This window comes from Pseudoliparis swirei, chromosome 19, assembly GCF_029220125.1.
Source record: "Pseudoliparis swirei isolate HS2019 ecotype Mariana Trench chromosome 19, NWPU_hadal_v1, whole genome shotgun sequence".
Classification (NCBI taxonomy): domain Eukaryota; kingdom Metazoa; phylum Chordata; class Actinopteri; order Perciformes; family Liparidae; genus Pseudoliparis; species Pseudoliparis swirei.
The window spans coordinates 12,051,054-12,067,112 of NC_079406.1; the positions used below are offsets into that span (position 1 = coordinate 12,051,054).

The window sequence follows — 16,059 nt, forward strand, 5'->3', positions numbered from 1 at the left end:
AAGTAGAGAACAAAAAGTTCAGGTGGAAGTGCAGCTTGAGACACATTTACTTATCTGGAGAATGTAACCATTGAGGTCTTGTTATCTTAGATTCAGATCTGAGCTTTACATCGAACATTACCACGGTGCCAAAAACTATTTTTCCACCCTAGATTGTGAAATGAGTTTCACCTCTAACCATGTTTTTTTCAATGGTCATACAGAGATGAAATATGACTTCTGCATTTAACCCATCCAAAACATTTAGAAGCAGCGGACTGCTGTAAATCACCAGGGGAGCAACAGTGGCTCACTAAGGACACTTTGACGCGAGGACAGTAGGATTGAACCACCAACCGTGTGGTTGAAGGACAACCTGCTCTACCCACTGAACATACGACTATTTAAATATCGAAACGGTGTAGAAGAACATATTATAAGGCGATTCGATTATAATAATGTACTTTTTATTGGCCTTGTGAAAAACAATACTTATTATAGTAATTAACCAGAACCAAGAGGGTACATTAGTTCAGTTTTAGCTGTTCCGCAATGGACTACTCTAAAACACAGCCCTGAATAAGCGAAGACCAATCTCCAACAGTCAAAAGAGAATTGTTGGTGCAGCCTGTCAATTATGGAATACACACAAATCAAAGATGCCAGCTCTCTTTATATGTTTTTTATATGACTTTGCTGCTACAGGCCTAAAACATTTAACCCATGAGTTACATTGCTGCAATTATTTTAAAGTTCTGCATTTGACACATTTTGTGAAATGATTTTTTGGGGATTATAAGTGGTTGTTAGATTTCAGACACAAAGAGGTTACACTGAAGGTTTATTAGATCTGAGGTGGCTGAAAATTTATTATTTTGGTGTAATCAAGGCATGTCGTGACTGTCTGGCAGTAAATTGATCTTCAAAGCGTTAAAAGATTTTTAGAGTTAATGCGGAGATGTTTCACAAATTCTAACGTACACAAATGATAAGTCTGAAAACTTCACATTCCTTAACTGACACATGCACCAACAACATTAGAGATAAACAATAAAGTATGCTGAACCAACAAGCAACGAACGATAATGAAAGTAATCTTGGTGCTTAAAGTTGCAATTAAAAAGGTCTGTTCAGACTGAGATGACTACGTTCCAGAACGGAGACAAGTGAAAATGTCACCCATCCGCAATTATTTGTTTATATATATATATTACTACATTTGTTTTCTGTTCACTAATTTAAAAAAAATAAAACGTATGTTTTAAACATATTACTTGATTGTGCAGTTTCAACAGCACTGTACCTGGATCTACCAGTGTCTTCTGAAAGATCTCTTTGAGTTTCTTGCTCTTGATGTTTCTGCCCTGCGTCAAGTTTCTGTACATCTCATAGCCAATGATTATTACGCCACCCGTATCTTGCCATCGCTGAAGAGCATATGCTCGCTCCTGTGGCCTCTTTACTGTGGCCAGCTCAACCACCTGGGAAACACAAAATAGACATACAAAACATAAATCAGGTGTAATGACCGCAGATAAACAGCACCGCTGTCAAATAGTAACTATTTGAGAAGGTCACCACGGCAACTCCATACCTCTAAACTCTCGTCATCCTTCAATCCTACTTGCCACTTCTCAAACTCGTTGAGCCAATTAAGGACAGTGTTCAGGGGACAAACCACCAGTGCTGTGGTGAAGTCGAGCTTCTCACAAAGCAGCAACGTGTGAAGTAACGTCACCACCTACAGGGAAAAAACAGAACTACGGTTAAATGTGGCCAACGGTGTTAAATCACACAGGTCTGCAAACAAAGATCTCTTCATCAGGGTTACACAGGCTTAGGTTTGTAGTTTACATAACAGATTTACTAAATGAACTCTTGCCAGTTTGTGAAACACAGAAGATGCATTAGGCTTCAAATGTGAGTTTTTAAAAGACGGGCTCTGCATGAAAGTAAAAGCAGCTAACCTGAGCCAAGTAACTGTACATTGGCAACCCTTTTAAAGCATTCGGTATACAGTATTTGAAGGAAGAAAAAAAAACATTCACAATTTTTGTTTTAACTAGTTTAGGAAAATCCTACACAGTGTTGTCGTTTTTTTGCACATCAAAGCGATTTGTTGGATTTTTAAAATGTTTTATTAGGGATGCACCAATCTGATCGGCGCCGATCCATATCGGCCGATATTCCCATTATCGGTTTTGATCGGCGTTCTCAAAACGGCCGATCACACTTGGCCGATCAGATGACATAAAATCTGCGAGAACTATCAGAGACGTTTTAATCGCAGCGCATCGCAACGGAGAAAATGCGCCCGGCGAGGGCCGGCAGAGGTCAGAGGTCCACGAGGGGATCCTCAAGCACCGAGCGGCGTCCCCCGAGTTGAATCACTGGGTCAACTCAGCCGACACTTACATGTCTGCCCCTATAGACTGATGCTCACGGTAAACGCATTCGATCGGGAGCGCGCGAGGGTTTTGATAAAGTTAGCGGAAGGATTTACGTGACAAAATCTGGTTTTGCAAAGTTAGCGGAAAGAACCACGTGAAACAACATCCGTTTATCAAAATAAGATGTCAACAAATCATACACTAGTGACTAGCATATAAAAGTAAACAATGAACTGATTTAGTATCTTTATAGATCGTTTCTGAGATTTAGCTTAAATTATGCTAACATTAAAACATTTTTACTGTACAAAGGAAGAGTTTATAAAAATAAGTCAGACTTTTGTATGTTAAAAAAAGTCCTGTATATAGATTTCTTCAAGAGTTCCAGGAAATGAATGATGCAGATGTGTTCCATACATATCTAAAATCCCCTACAATAGCAATCAAACAATTAGGACATTTTTCAAAGTAAAAGTCCTAAATGGTTAAAGAAATGAGGCGCTCTAGATATGTTTTCCCTCAGAGTCCTAGGCAACGACTGATGCAGATGTGTTCAGGACGTCCCTGACTTCCCCTAGCCTGGCAATCAAACATATTTACTATAGAGATTTTTCAAATGTAAAGTCCTAAATGTTTAAAGAAATCGGTAATTTCTTCAATGTTTAAAGAAATCGGTAATTTCTTTAATGTTTGAGGTGCTTTATATATGTATTTCCTCAGTCCTAGGCAATAATGCTACACAATAAATAGAATGCTTCAATCGACACCGTGATCGGTATTATCGGATCGGCAGATACTGATTTCAGTGATCGGCATCAAAAAACCTGATCGGTGCATCTCTAGTTTTTATATTGCACAGCTTTAGTGCATGTTGCTCTCAAATACCTGCAGAGTTTTCCCCAGACCCATGCAATGGGCGAGAATGCAACCGGAGCCAGAAGACTTTTTGATCTTTTTTAGAGATTCACAGCAACAGTCCCACATGAACTGCACCCCTGAAACAAAACACAAAAATAGAGGGGTCAACATTACGCCAGAGCATCTTGGTATTTCCCATGCAGGCTTATGTTGACTAATATAGGGCCCTATGATTTACTTGCTGCAGAAAACATGGACCAAATTGTCCATTAAATGAAATATCACAGCACTCATGTTTGGGTTACATTTACGGGCCTACTGCTTCTCTCCTGTGTTTCATCAAATTGTTGAATGTTTATTCCACCACATTAGTCATTTTTAGATGCCAAAATTTGCTTCAAGATTGTTAAACACAGAACTCAGAAAATTAAAACAGAACAAAGTGGGGGCGGGGAAATTAAACAGAAACTAGAATACAAAACGTTTGTTTTGTGATCACCTTACCGTCAACCTGATGAGGTTTGAGTTTTGTGACAAGGTTCCTGTGCACCTGCACTAGCGGCTCCTTGGTCTCTTCATGCTCATCAAGCACCAGTTTGGTGGTAATGGGACAGGGAGAGATGACATGGGGAGACTCCTTCAACAAAAGCACCTGAAGGATAAACAAGGACACACGTCAGTTTAATTTAAAAACTAAAGTAACTCAAACATTATCTGAACTTTTGTTTAGTCTTTTCCATATCTTGGTATATACACTATTATTATACAACTAATTCTTCAAGAGTCTCAAAACAGCACCTTTCACAATTCTAATACCAACATCAAGTACATCGTATATACTATTTGTATTAACATCCAATTTCCTTAGAGCTTGTTTTAGAAAGCAACAGGCCATTATTCTTTATATAATATTTTTCTATTTTTCAAACAAGGTTTTTTTTGGCCAAAACTAAATTGTTTTTGTGTGTGTGTAGCTGTGACATTAGTGTGTTCTGGTGTGTAGACATTAACATCATGCAGCACACGTGTAAAAGTGACCTTAAATTTAAAAAAATGAAATAAAAGACTGATTGGGCAATCCCCTGTCAAAACAAACGGTTTGGATCGTTTGGTGATTGATCAATGCAACTCTACTGGGAGGGTAACTGCTCTCTGAACACAAAGCCAGTGCTGTAGAATATCAGAACAGTATTACCTCTCGAAGTTTCTCCCGGAGTGCCTCTCTCTCAGCTATACGTTTTCTCCTATCCTCCTCCTCTTTCAGTGCATCTCTCGTCTCCGTCCGCAGCTTGTCGTCCTTCAGGATTTTGCGGATCTTTTTGCGTCCTTTGTTGTCTTCATCATCATCATCACCTTCCTTTCCACTCTGTGGAAATAACATTAAATTCAGCTCTCTGATCTTCAGCCCTTATGGAAAACAGCCACTGCCTATGATCAGGAGCCCAGCAATACCATGATTAATTTGTGACCTCAATATTCCTCACAACACACTCCAGGGGTAAGTTCAAATAACATATGTGACTAGAATATGTTATGTGGCTCCATTTCAGCCAAATCCTGCTGTCCAAAGAATTAAAATGTGGGGCAGTTCAAGACTACTACCCAGTACTCTGCATTTTAAACACCTCATTGCTGGAAGAGGAATCCTGAACTTTGATCCTGCGTCGCTTCTTCTTCTTCTGCTGCTGCTTCTTCTTGTAACTTCTCCGTTTTGCTTCATCCTTTTTCTTAGAAGCTCTACAGACACAAAATATAAGCAAGAGTAACAGGAGATCAATACAGGTCTGGTGGGCACAATAAATTACTATCCATTGGTTGAAGTTGTCGCATCTCACCTGGTCTTACGACTTTTTCCTTCGTTCTCCGATTCAGTAAGCTCTTCGCTTAGCCCCGACTCTTCACTGGACTCTGACTTCTCAAAGTCAGAGTCGGAGTCTGAAGAGGCATCACTGTGAACTGACAGACAAGACAAAGAAACAAAAGTCACTTGATGTCATCAGTTCAGAATATCTGTGCTAATGTAGTTGGACATGACACAGGGGGTAAATTAAACACTCAATTACCTTTCTTCCCCGACTTCTTCTTGCTCCCCTTTTTGCCTTTACTGGCAGCTTTCTCCTCTCCGGATTCAGCCTCACTCAGCGAGAGTTTATGACGAAGCAATTTGTGGCGTCCTCCGTGCTTCTTCACTTCAACTTCAGAACTGGAGTCTTCTGAATCCTCGTCTTCAGAGGGAGAAAGAAATAGCTTGAGATTATATCCAATAAAATGGCTTATTTATATAAAAAAAAGGTATGTCTAGTTCAGGTAAACTACCGTGTTGCTCTTCATCACCATCATCATCATCATCGCCGTCATCCTTTTTAACTTTCCTGGAGGACTTTCCATCCTCATCTTCTCCATTATCAGAGGAGCTCTCAGCTCCAGAAGAATAGTTGGACTTTATTTGAGCAAGAAGCATTTTCTTTGCAATTCTTTAGGAGAAAATAAAAGACAAACAGAAAAAATTAGGTTTGTCATCACATAAAATGGGCGTCTACATTCAAGGTTATTACTTTATTGAATCAAGTGACTTCTAAACAAATAATTCATTATCTTTGGTGGAAATATGACAAATGTTACATTTACTTACAGAGAATACACAAGTAAGGCTCTTCTGCACTTTTCAAACCGGAATATAAGAGGAAAGTGATACACTTTTCAGTGAAGTACAGGCTGTGAGCCCTCACACGGAGCTTGGCGAGTCAAGTATTGCAATAGGCTGTCAGAGCCGAGCTAAGATATACGGTAAGCTAAACAGCTCTACATGATACTTTTGAAATGCTTAAAATGTCCAACACCGTTTGCCTTTATCTTTACAATGTGTTGGTTTTGCAAGTACCTGTTTTCAGGATCATCGTCGTCATCATCTTCACAATCCTGAGATACTCCCGCATTATCATCCTCCTCGTCGCCTACACAACAAAATAGCAGACGTTCTGTTAATGGAAGTAATTTGACATTTTGAGAAAATGCAGATTTACTTTCATGGCAAGAGTTCTTTTATATTATTATTATAAATTCTTGATATTGTTTTTTGTATCCAGATTTAATTGTTTGCCTAATTTGGCCCTGTTCCCATGGTTAAACACACTGTTGTGGATCACTGCTCAGGTAAAACACGTCAGTGGAGTAGGTTGTCCCTCAATGTGACCCTGGACACATTCACATAAACCCGGCTAACGCATAGTTCCCACTACACGGTGAAAGCCCTGATTTTTTTTGTTCCAGGACAGCTTCTGTGCACAAGCATCAATGACAACAACAGGCATGGTATTACATCAGGAGTCACACCTCCAACTATCATCCCTTTGGTATTTTGACATTATGGTACTGTGTAAATACACTAACACATCTCAGAGTGTGGTTTCTCTTCCAAACAAATACTATACATACTGAGGATGGTTTGAATGTCCTGAGCATTTCACAGATGTTAACTTAGTTCAGCCCAAAACTTTTAGTGTCTGTTGTTTTCTGCAACCCTGTATATAATCGTGGCCATAAACTCCCTTTGGTGAGAGAGAAATCTACAGCTTTGTTGTATTTTTCTTATTCTACATTCCACTAGGAAGTTACTCCATACACTGCAGTTGTGTGCCTTCAACAAATTGGATGGTAAGAGTGATTTTGGAAATGCTGGTTACCTTTGGACAAAGCAAGCCTTTGCTAAGCTAACTGCCTGCTATATTTTACCTACAGAAATAAAAATGTTGCGAATCTTTTTGAAGCTCTTGGCAAGGAGAATGAGCGGTGTTCTCAAAATGTTTAACTTCACGTTGATGGCTTTAGAACCAATTACCTGAGGACTGATGGACCGGTCCACTTCCTCCAACCACGCCATCCTCCACAATAGGCTTGATTTTTTGCTCGTCGCTGTCCTCTGCGGAATCGCCTTCAGCGTGCTGCTCTTCCTCACTGGAGGAAGACGACTGCAGCTTGGAAGCTGATTTGAGACTCCTTCCCTTGCGCTTAGCTTCATAGGACCTTTTCCGCTTAGCAGCCTTCCTCTCAGGTGAGCTTTTTTCTTCTTCTTTGGCTTCATCTTGCTTCTTTACACGACTAGATCTCCTCTTCACTGTGGCCGCTTTACTCTTAGACTCCTTCTCTTGGTCAGAGTCAGAGTTAGTTGAGTCTGAGCCAGTCTGTTTCGTCTTCTTCTTGGACATCTTTTTACTTTTGATCCCCAAGTCTGAGTCGGAGCTTTCGGACTTCCTTTTACGTTTGGAAGCCTTGTCCGTGTCCTGTGTAGATGTGTTTTTTTGTTTGAATAAACACTTTTTAGCACTTGTGCTTTCCTGTTCCTCATCTGTGCTGCGGCCTGCTGCCGCTTTCTCCAGCAGTACGTTAGGAATTTCATCCGAGTCAGAATCCATCGTCTTCTTTTCTGAAACATTGGTCTCCTTCGCATTCTCTTTGTTTTCTTTACTGGATTTCTTGAAAGATTTAGACTTGCTCTTACGATCTTCATCTGACTCCGATGACTCTTCCTTGCCCTTATTCTCAGCCTGCTTTCTCAGGGGAGTGGTCTTCAATCTACTAGAGCGACGGCTGGGTGGTGGGCTGGCTGTCCCATCTCCTGCTGCTTTAGCAGCATCGTCTTTCTCCTTCTCACGGTCTTCTACACCCTTTTTTTTAGTCTCTCCAGCCTTTTCCCTATTTTTGGACACGGAGGACCTTGACCCACGTGTCGTCACGACTGGCACAGGAGTCAGTTTAACTATGAGGTTCTTCACCTTGGGCTGGGTAGGTTGAGAGTCTTTTGAGTTTCCACTTGACTTTTTAACAGCGTCTATGACCAAATTGGTGTCAGACTGTGAGAGCATAGTGGAATCTGCAAGACTTTCCACCATCTGAAAAAGCTCTTCGGGAACCGAAGGAGGCACAGACATAATATCTTGATCAAGAGACATTTCCCCAGCTGACACTAGCCCATCATCACATGCTTCAGCTTTAATTCTCTTTTTGGTTCGATTAGTTTCGGTTTGGTTGGCTTTCATTTTAGGATCATCAGACACTTCCTGTTCATTATGCTGCCCCACGTCTGACTCCTCCACTGCTGTGTGGCCAGCCTCACCAGCTGTTGCGGGGCCAGCCTTCTCATCTTCCTCTGCTTCTGGGTTATCAGGGTCCTTTGCTGCCATGTCATTGACCTCCTCTACACCTACATTGGTTTCCTTCATCGCTACGTCGGTTGCTGCCTCCTCAAGGTCTTTGTCGGCCTCCTCCTCTTCCAGGCCGTTGTTGGCTTCCTCCTCCGCTGGGTCGTCGTCAGCCTCGTCTGCCGCTAGGTCGTCGTCGTCATCTTCCTCCTCCACTAGGTCGCTAGCCTTTTCTGCTACGTCTTCAGCCTTCTCCTCCTCTGCTAGGTCTTCAGCCTTGACCTCTGTAAAGTCCTCCTCTTCTACTTGGTCATCACCAGCCTCCTCCTCTGCATCAGTCATATTATCCATGTCGTTTTCAACAGTGGACACAACACAAGTGCTCTTTCTTGCAATATGTTGCCCTTCGTCACCGTTCTGTAACTCCATGCTTTTGAATTCAGGCCCTAAAGCCGCCTCCAAAGCACTGTGGGCTTTTTTCAAATCAGCAAGCACGGCCCTGAAGGCTTTCAAATGCCGATACCTGATGGACTTATCTCCTTGCTCCTCAGCTGCCTGTTGGATGAACTGGATGAATGTATTGTTCAAACCAGTTGTAGTTTCAACAAGCTTTTTTGCTTTCTTTATAAGTTCTTTGGGCACCTGCAGTTTTTTGTAGGAGAATGTCATGGTCCCTGAGCCTTCGGTGTGTTCTTTCCCATTGACAATGGTTTTGTGCTCTCTGACTGTTTTGTTCTTGTGTCTCTTGCTCTCACATTCCTCGCTTTTGTCTGGTTTTCGATCCTTGAGTTCTTGTTTTTCCATGATGCTGTGGCATTTGGAGACCAGATCCTGGAGGGGCTCTGCCCTGCAGACATAGCAGTGCCATTTTGAGTTCTCATCAGTAATGACAGACAGCTCCTTTCTGCCCAAATTGCGCAGGATGCACTTCTTGCAGAAGGCATTGTTGCAATAGTCACAGCAGATGAGCTTTCCACCTTCAGCACACCACCTGGGTAGGAACAAGTCATCAAGCAATTCAAGTTTTCACATATATTATTGTTTCCAAAATGATTGGCACTTGGACAAGGACCAAGCTAAAACGTATGTTTAAAATGTCATACACATCGGATACAACTAAAGACCAACTTGTGTGAATTCTAGTGTTTGCCCTAACATTATAACAGGTTGGCGGCCCGCCCATCTGAAATAACCCCCCGCCCCCCTGTAATTTTCTCTCGCGTCAGATTACGACAGAAATAATTTAAGGTTCCCCGTTTCAAAAAGAGTTGTAGTGTAAAGCTCATTGTAGCGTTTACTAATAATAAAATGTGATTACTCAAATATCTATACTCGTTTTGCAAAGGTTGCACATTATTGTTGTTAAAAAAAATAAATGCAGTTTTTCAAAGGTTGCACTGTATTGTTATCTTGAAAAGATATTCAGTGCAAAACATGTTAATTGCAGCCACAATAAGCTAAATGTTGCGCAGATAGAACTGTATTTGTATTCTAATAAAGTGAGTGAATACGTGTATTTTGTTAACCCTAACCCTAATCTGTTGGGCTCCACCTATTTTGACAAGCTCAATAAGCTTCATTTGTACACGTTTACCACATTTCTTGTTTTGCCTCATGTGATCGCTAAATTGACAATGAATTAGATTTTTCTCGCATAAAATTAGTTAACGAATCCTTATACTGCATTTGATTATCGAGCGTCTTTAAATGTTAACTTTCCCAACACCAACTATATGTGTTTGTATCGGTCGGTCAGTTCCACCCCCCCTTTGAAGCAGTAAACCACAGGCTAGCCTACAATGTTGGTCTTCTCATATATATATATATATAGTGCTTCTTATTACTTTAGTTTACAATAAAAGTGTAAACTGCCTCACCTGCACTGCTCATCCATCCCATCAGAGTCCCTGTTGATGTCATCACTTGTGTAATACTTGTAGCATGACTAGAGGGAGAGAAAATAAATTGATCATACATCCAGAATAGAAAAAACGAAAATATCAGTGTGGACCTTATAATGGTTATAAAAATAGATGGAATGTACATTTGAACTTTCCTACCTTGCAAATGAGAACTTTGAGTGCAGGATGCTCGTACACAGAGTTGCGCTGAAACTGGTTTACTTGTTTACCACAGGCAGTGCAGTTTGCCTTCTTCTGCAGGGCATCTTCTATAATAAAAAGGAGAAAAACAGTTTTATCAATAATTGTCACTTTATTCCTTTCACTTTGATCTCACTCCCTAAATGAGTTATTACTTTCAGGATATCCAGTTAATGTACATTACAATCATGTGCATGTTCTATTGTGAACATCTACAAGCCAAAAATGAATAATTTACAAATAATTAAAATAAAGTCACCTGTATGTTTGTGTTTGAAATCTACTCTGAGCTTCATGGCACCTTTATTATCATTCCCAGCTGGCCTTATGACTAAAGTGCCTAAAGAGAAGCAAGAGCAGAAAAGTTTCAAATCAGCATCAACAACATCTTCATTAAGTACAATAAGTACCTCCATCGTTCATACCTTTCGATACACTGCTTGTATTATTATCTGAAGGATTGTCAGAAGAGGAATCTTCATTTTCACTCTCAGCTGAGGCGTCAGATTCTTTCGGTCCAGTGTGCTTAGATACAGTAGTGGGCTTCCTACAATGAATTGACACAGCTTTAATACCGCAAGCTGTGTCTAAATAATTCTTTTGAGAACGTGCAACTACAAACAAAACAATAACAGCCCAATTTAAGAATACGATTCCTCACCTCTTGTTGCGAGAAGAGGGCTTCATAGTTTCTGTTGAGCTTCCAGGCTGATGAGAATTCAAGACATAAATAGCTTGACAGTTAAGAACAAAAATACTAATCATCCGTCTTAAAGAATTCATTAATTTTTTTAGCGAAAAATATAGTGTTCAAAACACATTGTTTGACAACCCAAGAAGCTGCAGACTTACCTCCTCTGCCTTTTCTGACATTTGGTCTCTGTGCGATTCAGAAGAAGCCAGACTCATTTTACCTGGTGAGACATTTGTTTCCAGATGAACACAATGGTAAATTAAGATGTTTCACAATGTTGTCTGTGAATAACAGATTTTAGTTTCTAAACACTTTTTTATTTTTTTACAGTGACCAATACAAGCAAGCCGTGTAGTACTTGAGATCACAATTCTAAGTTGTCTGTATGAACATAGCTTTTGTTTAAGTTTCCACCATTTGTCATCATTAATTTAAAAGCAGCTGAACTTCTAAAAATACATGTGATAATTGTATTATTATCTCCAGGCTGCGTGACAAAGACTCAATTCTTCAAATAAAGAAGCAGGAATTATCACATCTTGTATAAGACAGAAAAGCAATGATACAATTGTAACAAGTCAGGATAAAAACAGCCATAGATGAAATTAACAAAAAACAAACCATTAAGAGTTTCACTACATAAAACACACGAGACAATTGCATTGACAAAACATAACAATGAGTATTTGAAATACACAGATGTTCAAAACAGTAGTAACAATAAATACTGTCCTACTGGACACGTTTACTCCAGACAATTTACACTGGTTAAATACAAGGTTGTTGTTTGTTTCTAGTATATTAGGAGGGAAAAAAACTAAAACTTTACTTGGCGACAACCCGATTACAGCGTGTGGGATTATGTATTAAAACAATTAAGTATGTGCATTACCTAACGTGAAATGCCTTTACGCGCGTGTATTTGGAGAAAGAGCCATCGCTTTTTTTTTGCCGTTTGGCGTCATCATAATGTGCTGATTCGATGGCGATCCGCTGTGCTGCCCTCACCGAGTCCTAAATGTATCCACAACGCAGTGTCAGTCGAAGAAAGAGTCCACTCGCCTTGCAAGCAGCGCGCTCTACTGCATTTAGTAGCTCGGTTCTGCTTCTTTATCCTCAACGCAGCCTCCATGTTTTGACAACACAGGAACTCTCGACTATCAACGCCAAGTTTATGCTCGCTATCGTTAGCAGGTTTTGTGTCCGCAGTTAAAACGCAACTACTCGTTTTCACGGCCCTACATTGCCCTAGATAAACTGCAACCGCCGCAGCAGATTACAAGACCAAATGCACGTGCATGTAAAAGGAAAACGCACGCGCAGGCCTCCTCCACCACGACACGAACCAGCGCGGTAATTGTAACCGAGGAGCCTCCAAAGTAGCCTAACACGAAGCTAACTGCGACACAAACCGAATAATTCCATTTTAAAATGTAGTTTACTTTTACCAATATTCTATAACACATATAACGTCACACATCGGAATCGGCGCGTGATCAAATTTAAACCTTGCCGGCTGCGTAGCTAATAGCTCCAACTCAGCTAGCGTAGCTAACGCAGGAGGCACCAACAGGCCGGTGTTCGCGGTTAATCGATGCACATATGACTGGTCTAAACAAACAGGCTAAACAGTGTTCCTACCTGCTTTTTACCGTCGTCATGTCTTGACTGATATAGACACGTTTCGGTGGTGGTACAGGAGGAAAGTTCAAACTAATTTGCAGACGTATGATGCTGCAGACGAAAGAATACCGAAACAACTCCGGTTAGGGTAGACAAAGCAAGGGGACCATCTTGCCGGATGGTTATGGACGCAGCAAAATGGCGCACTAACCTAAATCTTGTGCGGCTGCCTATTGGCTGACCACTTCTGGTTTTCTTGTGCTTTGATTGGTCCGCGCTCACCAGAGCTTATTGATTCGTTTAGCCGACGAGGGAATGATTTTCTGTGGGAAGTAAAATGCTGATGGCTGAATTCATTTGTTGATACAGTAAAAGGCGCGCTGTTTTATTTTTTTTGGAAATTCCAGCGAATCATTTCCATGTTGAAAGAAAGGGCACTTTGCAGAATTGCCCTTCTATTGTCCAATCTCTAAACATTATTCAAACTTAGATGTATGTTTCTTCAAGCATATGGTCAGTTGCCGTTTTAGTATAGTTTCTCAACATGATATTGCAATATTAATGATATAATACAAAATAGAAACATAAATAGCCGGAGATAAATGTTAAAATAAAGTACGGAAGGACAAGGAACACAGCAATAGGCCTACGATGTCATTTAGATGGATAAGAAAACACTGATCTATCAGTGTGTACGCACAGTGGATGAGACACATGTGAGGTGCTTGGACTTTACCTGAGTATTTCCATGTTATGCTACACTATATACTTCTACTCCACTGCCTTTCAGAGGCAGATATTGTACATTTCACTCCAAAATGTTAAAATGATACATTTGATACTATTGCAGATTCTAAATAATAATACAAAATACAATTAAGATATACATTATAATGTATTATTATGAATAAATATAAGACTTGACTGCAACCCAGCATCGTATATAATTGTCACTATTATAATCTGCTTTTTTTTGGAATACTTTCACTTTTTTGTATTTCTTATGCTAATACTTTTGTGCTTTTATTTTAGTAACATTTTTTATTCTGAGCTTTTATTTGTTACAGATTATTTTGTTGCATTGCTACTTTTACTTCTTCCACCACTGGTTAGCAGCATTTTACTCTTAGCTGGTTGAGGTTGAGTTACAGTACTTTCAATGGCTTTTGCACACTAGTGTGTTCTTCCAAAGGGTCCCACAACACATCTGATATGTCACGATGTGATTAATGGAATAAGACGAAAAGAGTTTTCTCTGTCTTTTCTTTCTTGGTAAAATGCAGGGTCACTTAAAGTCGTTGTGCCTCAACCCATTATTAAATTGAAAACAGAGAGTTTAGAGGGGAGCATGTCTCTTTTAATCTAAAACATGTCAGGGCAAAAATTAAATAACATGATTATTTGGAGCATTCCTAGCTTTGGATCCTTTTTAAACAAACCGCTTGTGTGATTGTGAACAGTTACAAATATCACCTGAAGATGGGGCTGCTCTACAAAGGCTTTTTATAATGTGTGGGAGAAAGCAAGAAGATTGACTCAAAATATTTCCTATTATATATTCCCCACACTCATTTTGACATTTCATCACAGAAAAATCCCACGTGTGCCTACAAATATTGACCTTTGATAATAAGATAAGATAAAATATTACTTCATTCATCCCTGCAGGGGGGAACTTCGTGAAGCAGCAGCAAACATGTTTACAAATATACAATACAATCAAATAAAATAGCAGGGCATATTACATTTTAGGAATTTAAATAATAAAATAAATGAAAATGTACAAATTAAATAAAAATTAAAGTGTATACAGTGTATCTAAAGTATAAAGTGACAGCGGTGCAAGGATTATTGATATTGTATTCGAGGAGGCTCTGGCCAGAGGTGATATATTGTACAGTCTTGCTGCGGGCAGGAATGTTCTCCTGTATCTGTCCTTGTGACAGCGGAGCTGAAGCAGTCTGGTGGAGAACGGGCTTCGCTGTCCCTGCAGTAAGTGGTGGAGAGGGTGGTCCGGTTGATCCAATATGGACAATCATTTCTTCAGTGTCCTCCTCTCCACCACCTGTTCCGGATAGTCCAGTTTGCAGCCAATGATGGAGCCTTCACCAGTTTAGTGAGTCTGTTGGTGTCTCCGGCTCCAATGCTGCTCCCCTAGCAGACTACGGAGAAGTACCACAACAGACTGGTTGAACATCTCCAACATCTTGCTGCACACATCGAAGGATCCAAGTTTCCTCAAGAAAAAGAGTTGACTCATCCCCTTCTTGAACACAGCGTTGATGTTGGCCTTCAGTCTGTTGTCGATGGAGACACCCAGGAACTTGTACTCCTCCACCATGACCACCTTCTCTCCCATAACTCTTAGCGGTTGTGAAGCCGTCGTCTTCCTCATAAAATCCACCACCATCTCTCTGGTCTTGGCCATGTTCAGCAGGTGATTTCTGCCGGCCCACTCCACAAAGTCAACCACAACTGCCCTGTACTCCACTTCCCGTCCATCCTTTATACACCTTTATAATGTCTGCCTTCCGGCTAACTGTCAACCACTTTAAATAAAATGTAAATGATATTCCACCCTTAGCCATTAGGAAAAACTTCAGAAAAAGTTGAGACAAGGTGATGACAAGCATGGTGAGTTTTTATGATGCACCCTGTGGAACATGACAGATACAAATCATCCTTTGGCCCATATTTGGTGACTTCCTCTGATGTGTATGTATACTGTGGTCTCAGAGTGTCAGGATGTCAATATATAAGTGGCACATCGAAGTGTGTAGTGTATTTAACTTCTCCGCTCAACCTCACAGCGCTGTCTCACGGTCTCTTTAAAAGACATGAAGAACATTCAAAGTCTTACACTGATGATGATTGTGGCAGTGGTCTACGCAATACCATTACACTACAATTCTACATTAGAAATGCTGCTGCAACAGATTCATGAAACGGCCAAGTCCATGAGGAGTGCGTCCATGAAAGTGGTAAGAAAACTACAAAAATACACATTGCTGGTTTGTGTGCTTTATAATATACTGATTTATATATCTTGTCATTGAAGGCGTCAGATGACTTTATCAAAAAGATATCAACAAGTGGAAGCGCAACATGTGTGGTATGTTCAAAACCATTTCTAATTATTGGTATTATTGTACACATGACGAAATAACAATAATAATAATAATATATTTCATTTTTATAGCGCTTTTCGAAGTACTCAAATACTTGTAAACTTGCATGAAACTTGTGAACGAGTTGAAGCTTCGCTGGTTTCTTTT

At 40.2% G+C, this 16,059-nt stretch overlaps 1 protein-coding gene across 2 annotated transcripts in view; it reads right to left on the reverse strand.

The window, feature by feature from the left end:
- atrx (ATRX chromatin remodeler) overlaps positions 1-12,940 on the reverse strand; it is a 37,643-nt gene extending 24,703 nt beyond the window's left edge. Inside the window, exons 1-18 of one of the 2 annotated variants that reach the window (XM_056438712.1) lie at positions 12,803-12,940; positions 11,320-11,381; positions 11,129-11,175; positions 10,893-11,014; positions 10,727-10,807; positions 10,426-10,532; positions 10,243-10,310; positions 7,066-9,356; positions 6,109-6,181; positions 5,544-5,701; positions 5,291-5,452; positions 5,063-5,183; positions 4,853-4,964; positions 4,423-4,593; positions 3,732-3,879; positions 3,255-3,364; positions 1,574-1,720; positions 1,283-1,460 (exon numbers count right to left, since the gene is read on the reverse strand). In XM_056438712.1, coding sequence (XP_056294687.1) covers positions 1,283-1,460; positions 1,574-1,720; positions 3,255-3,364; positions 3,732-3,879; positions 4,423-4,593; positions 4,853-4,964; positions 5,063-5,183; positions 5,291-5,452; positions 5,544-5,701; positions 6,109-6,181; positions 7,066-9,356; positions 10,243-10,310; positions 10,426-10,532; positions 10,727-10,807; positions 10,893-11,014; positions 11,129-11,175; positions 11,320-11,376 — 4,153 coding nt within the window. In that variant the 5' untranslated portion in view covers positions 11,377-11,381; positions 12,803-12,940. Of the gene's footprint in view, positions 1-1,282; positions 1,461-1,573; positions 1,721-3,254; positions 3,365-3,731; positions 3,880-4,422; positions 4,594-4,852; positions 4,965-5,062; positions 5,184-5,290; positions 5,453-5,543; positions 5,702-6,108; positions 6,182-7,065; positions 9,357-10,242; positions 10,311-10,425; positions 10,536-10,726; positions 10,808-10,892; positions 11,015-11,128; positions 11,176-11,319; positions 11,382-12,802 lie in introns of both variants that reach the window. The other variant, XM_056438711.1, reaches the window with a different exon arrangement.
- Between the last annotated feature and the right edge of the window lie 3,119 nt (positions 12,941-16,059).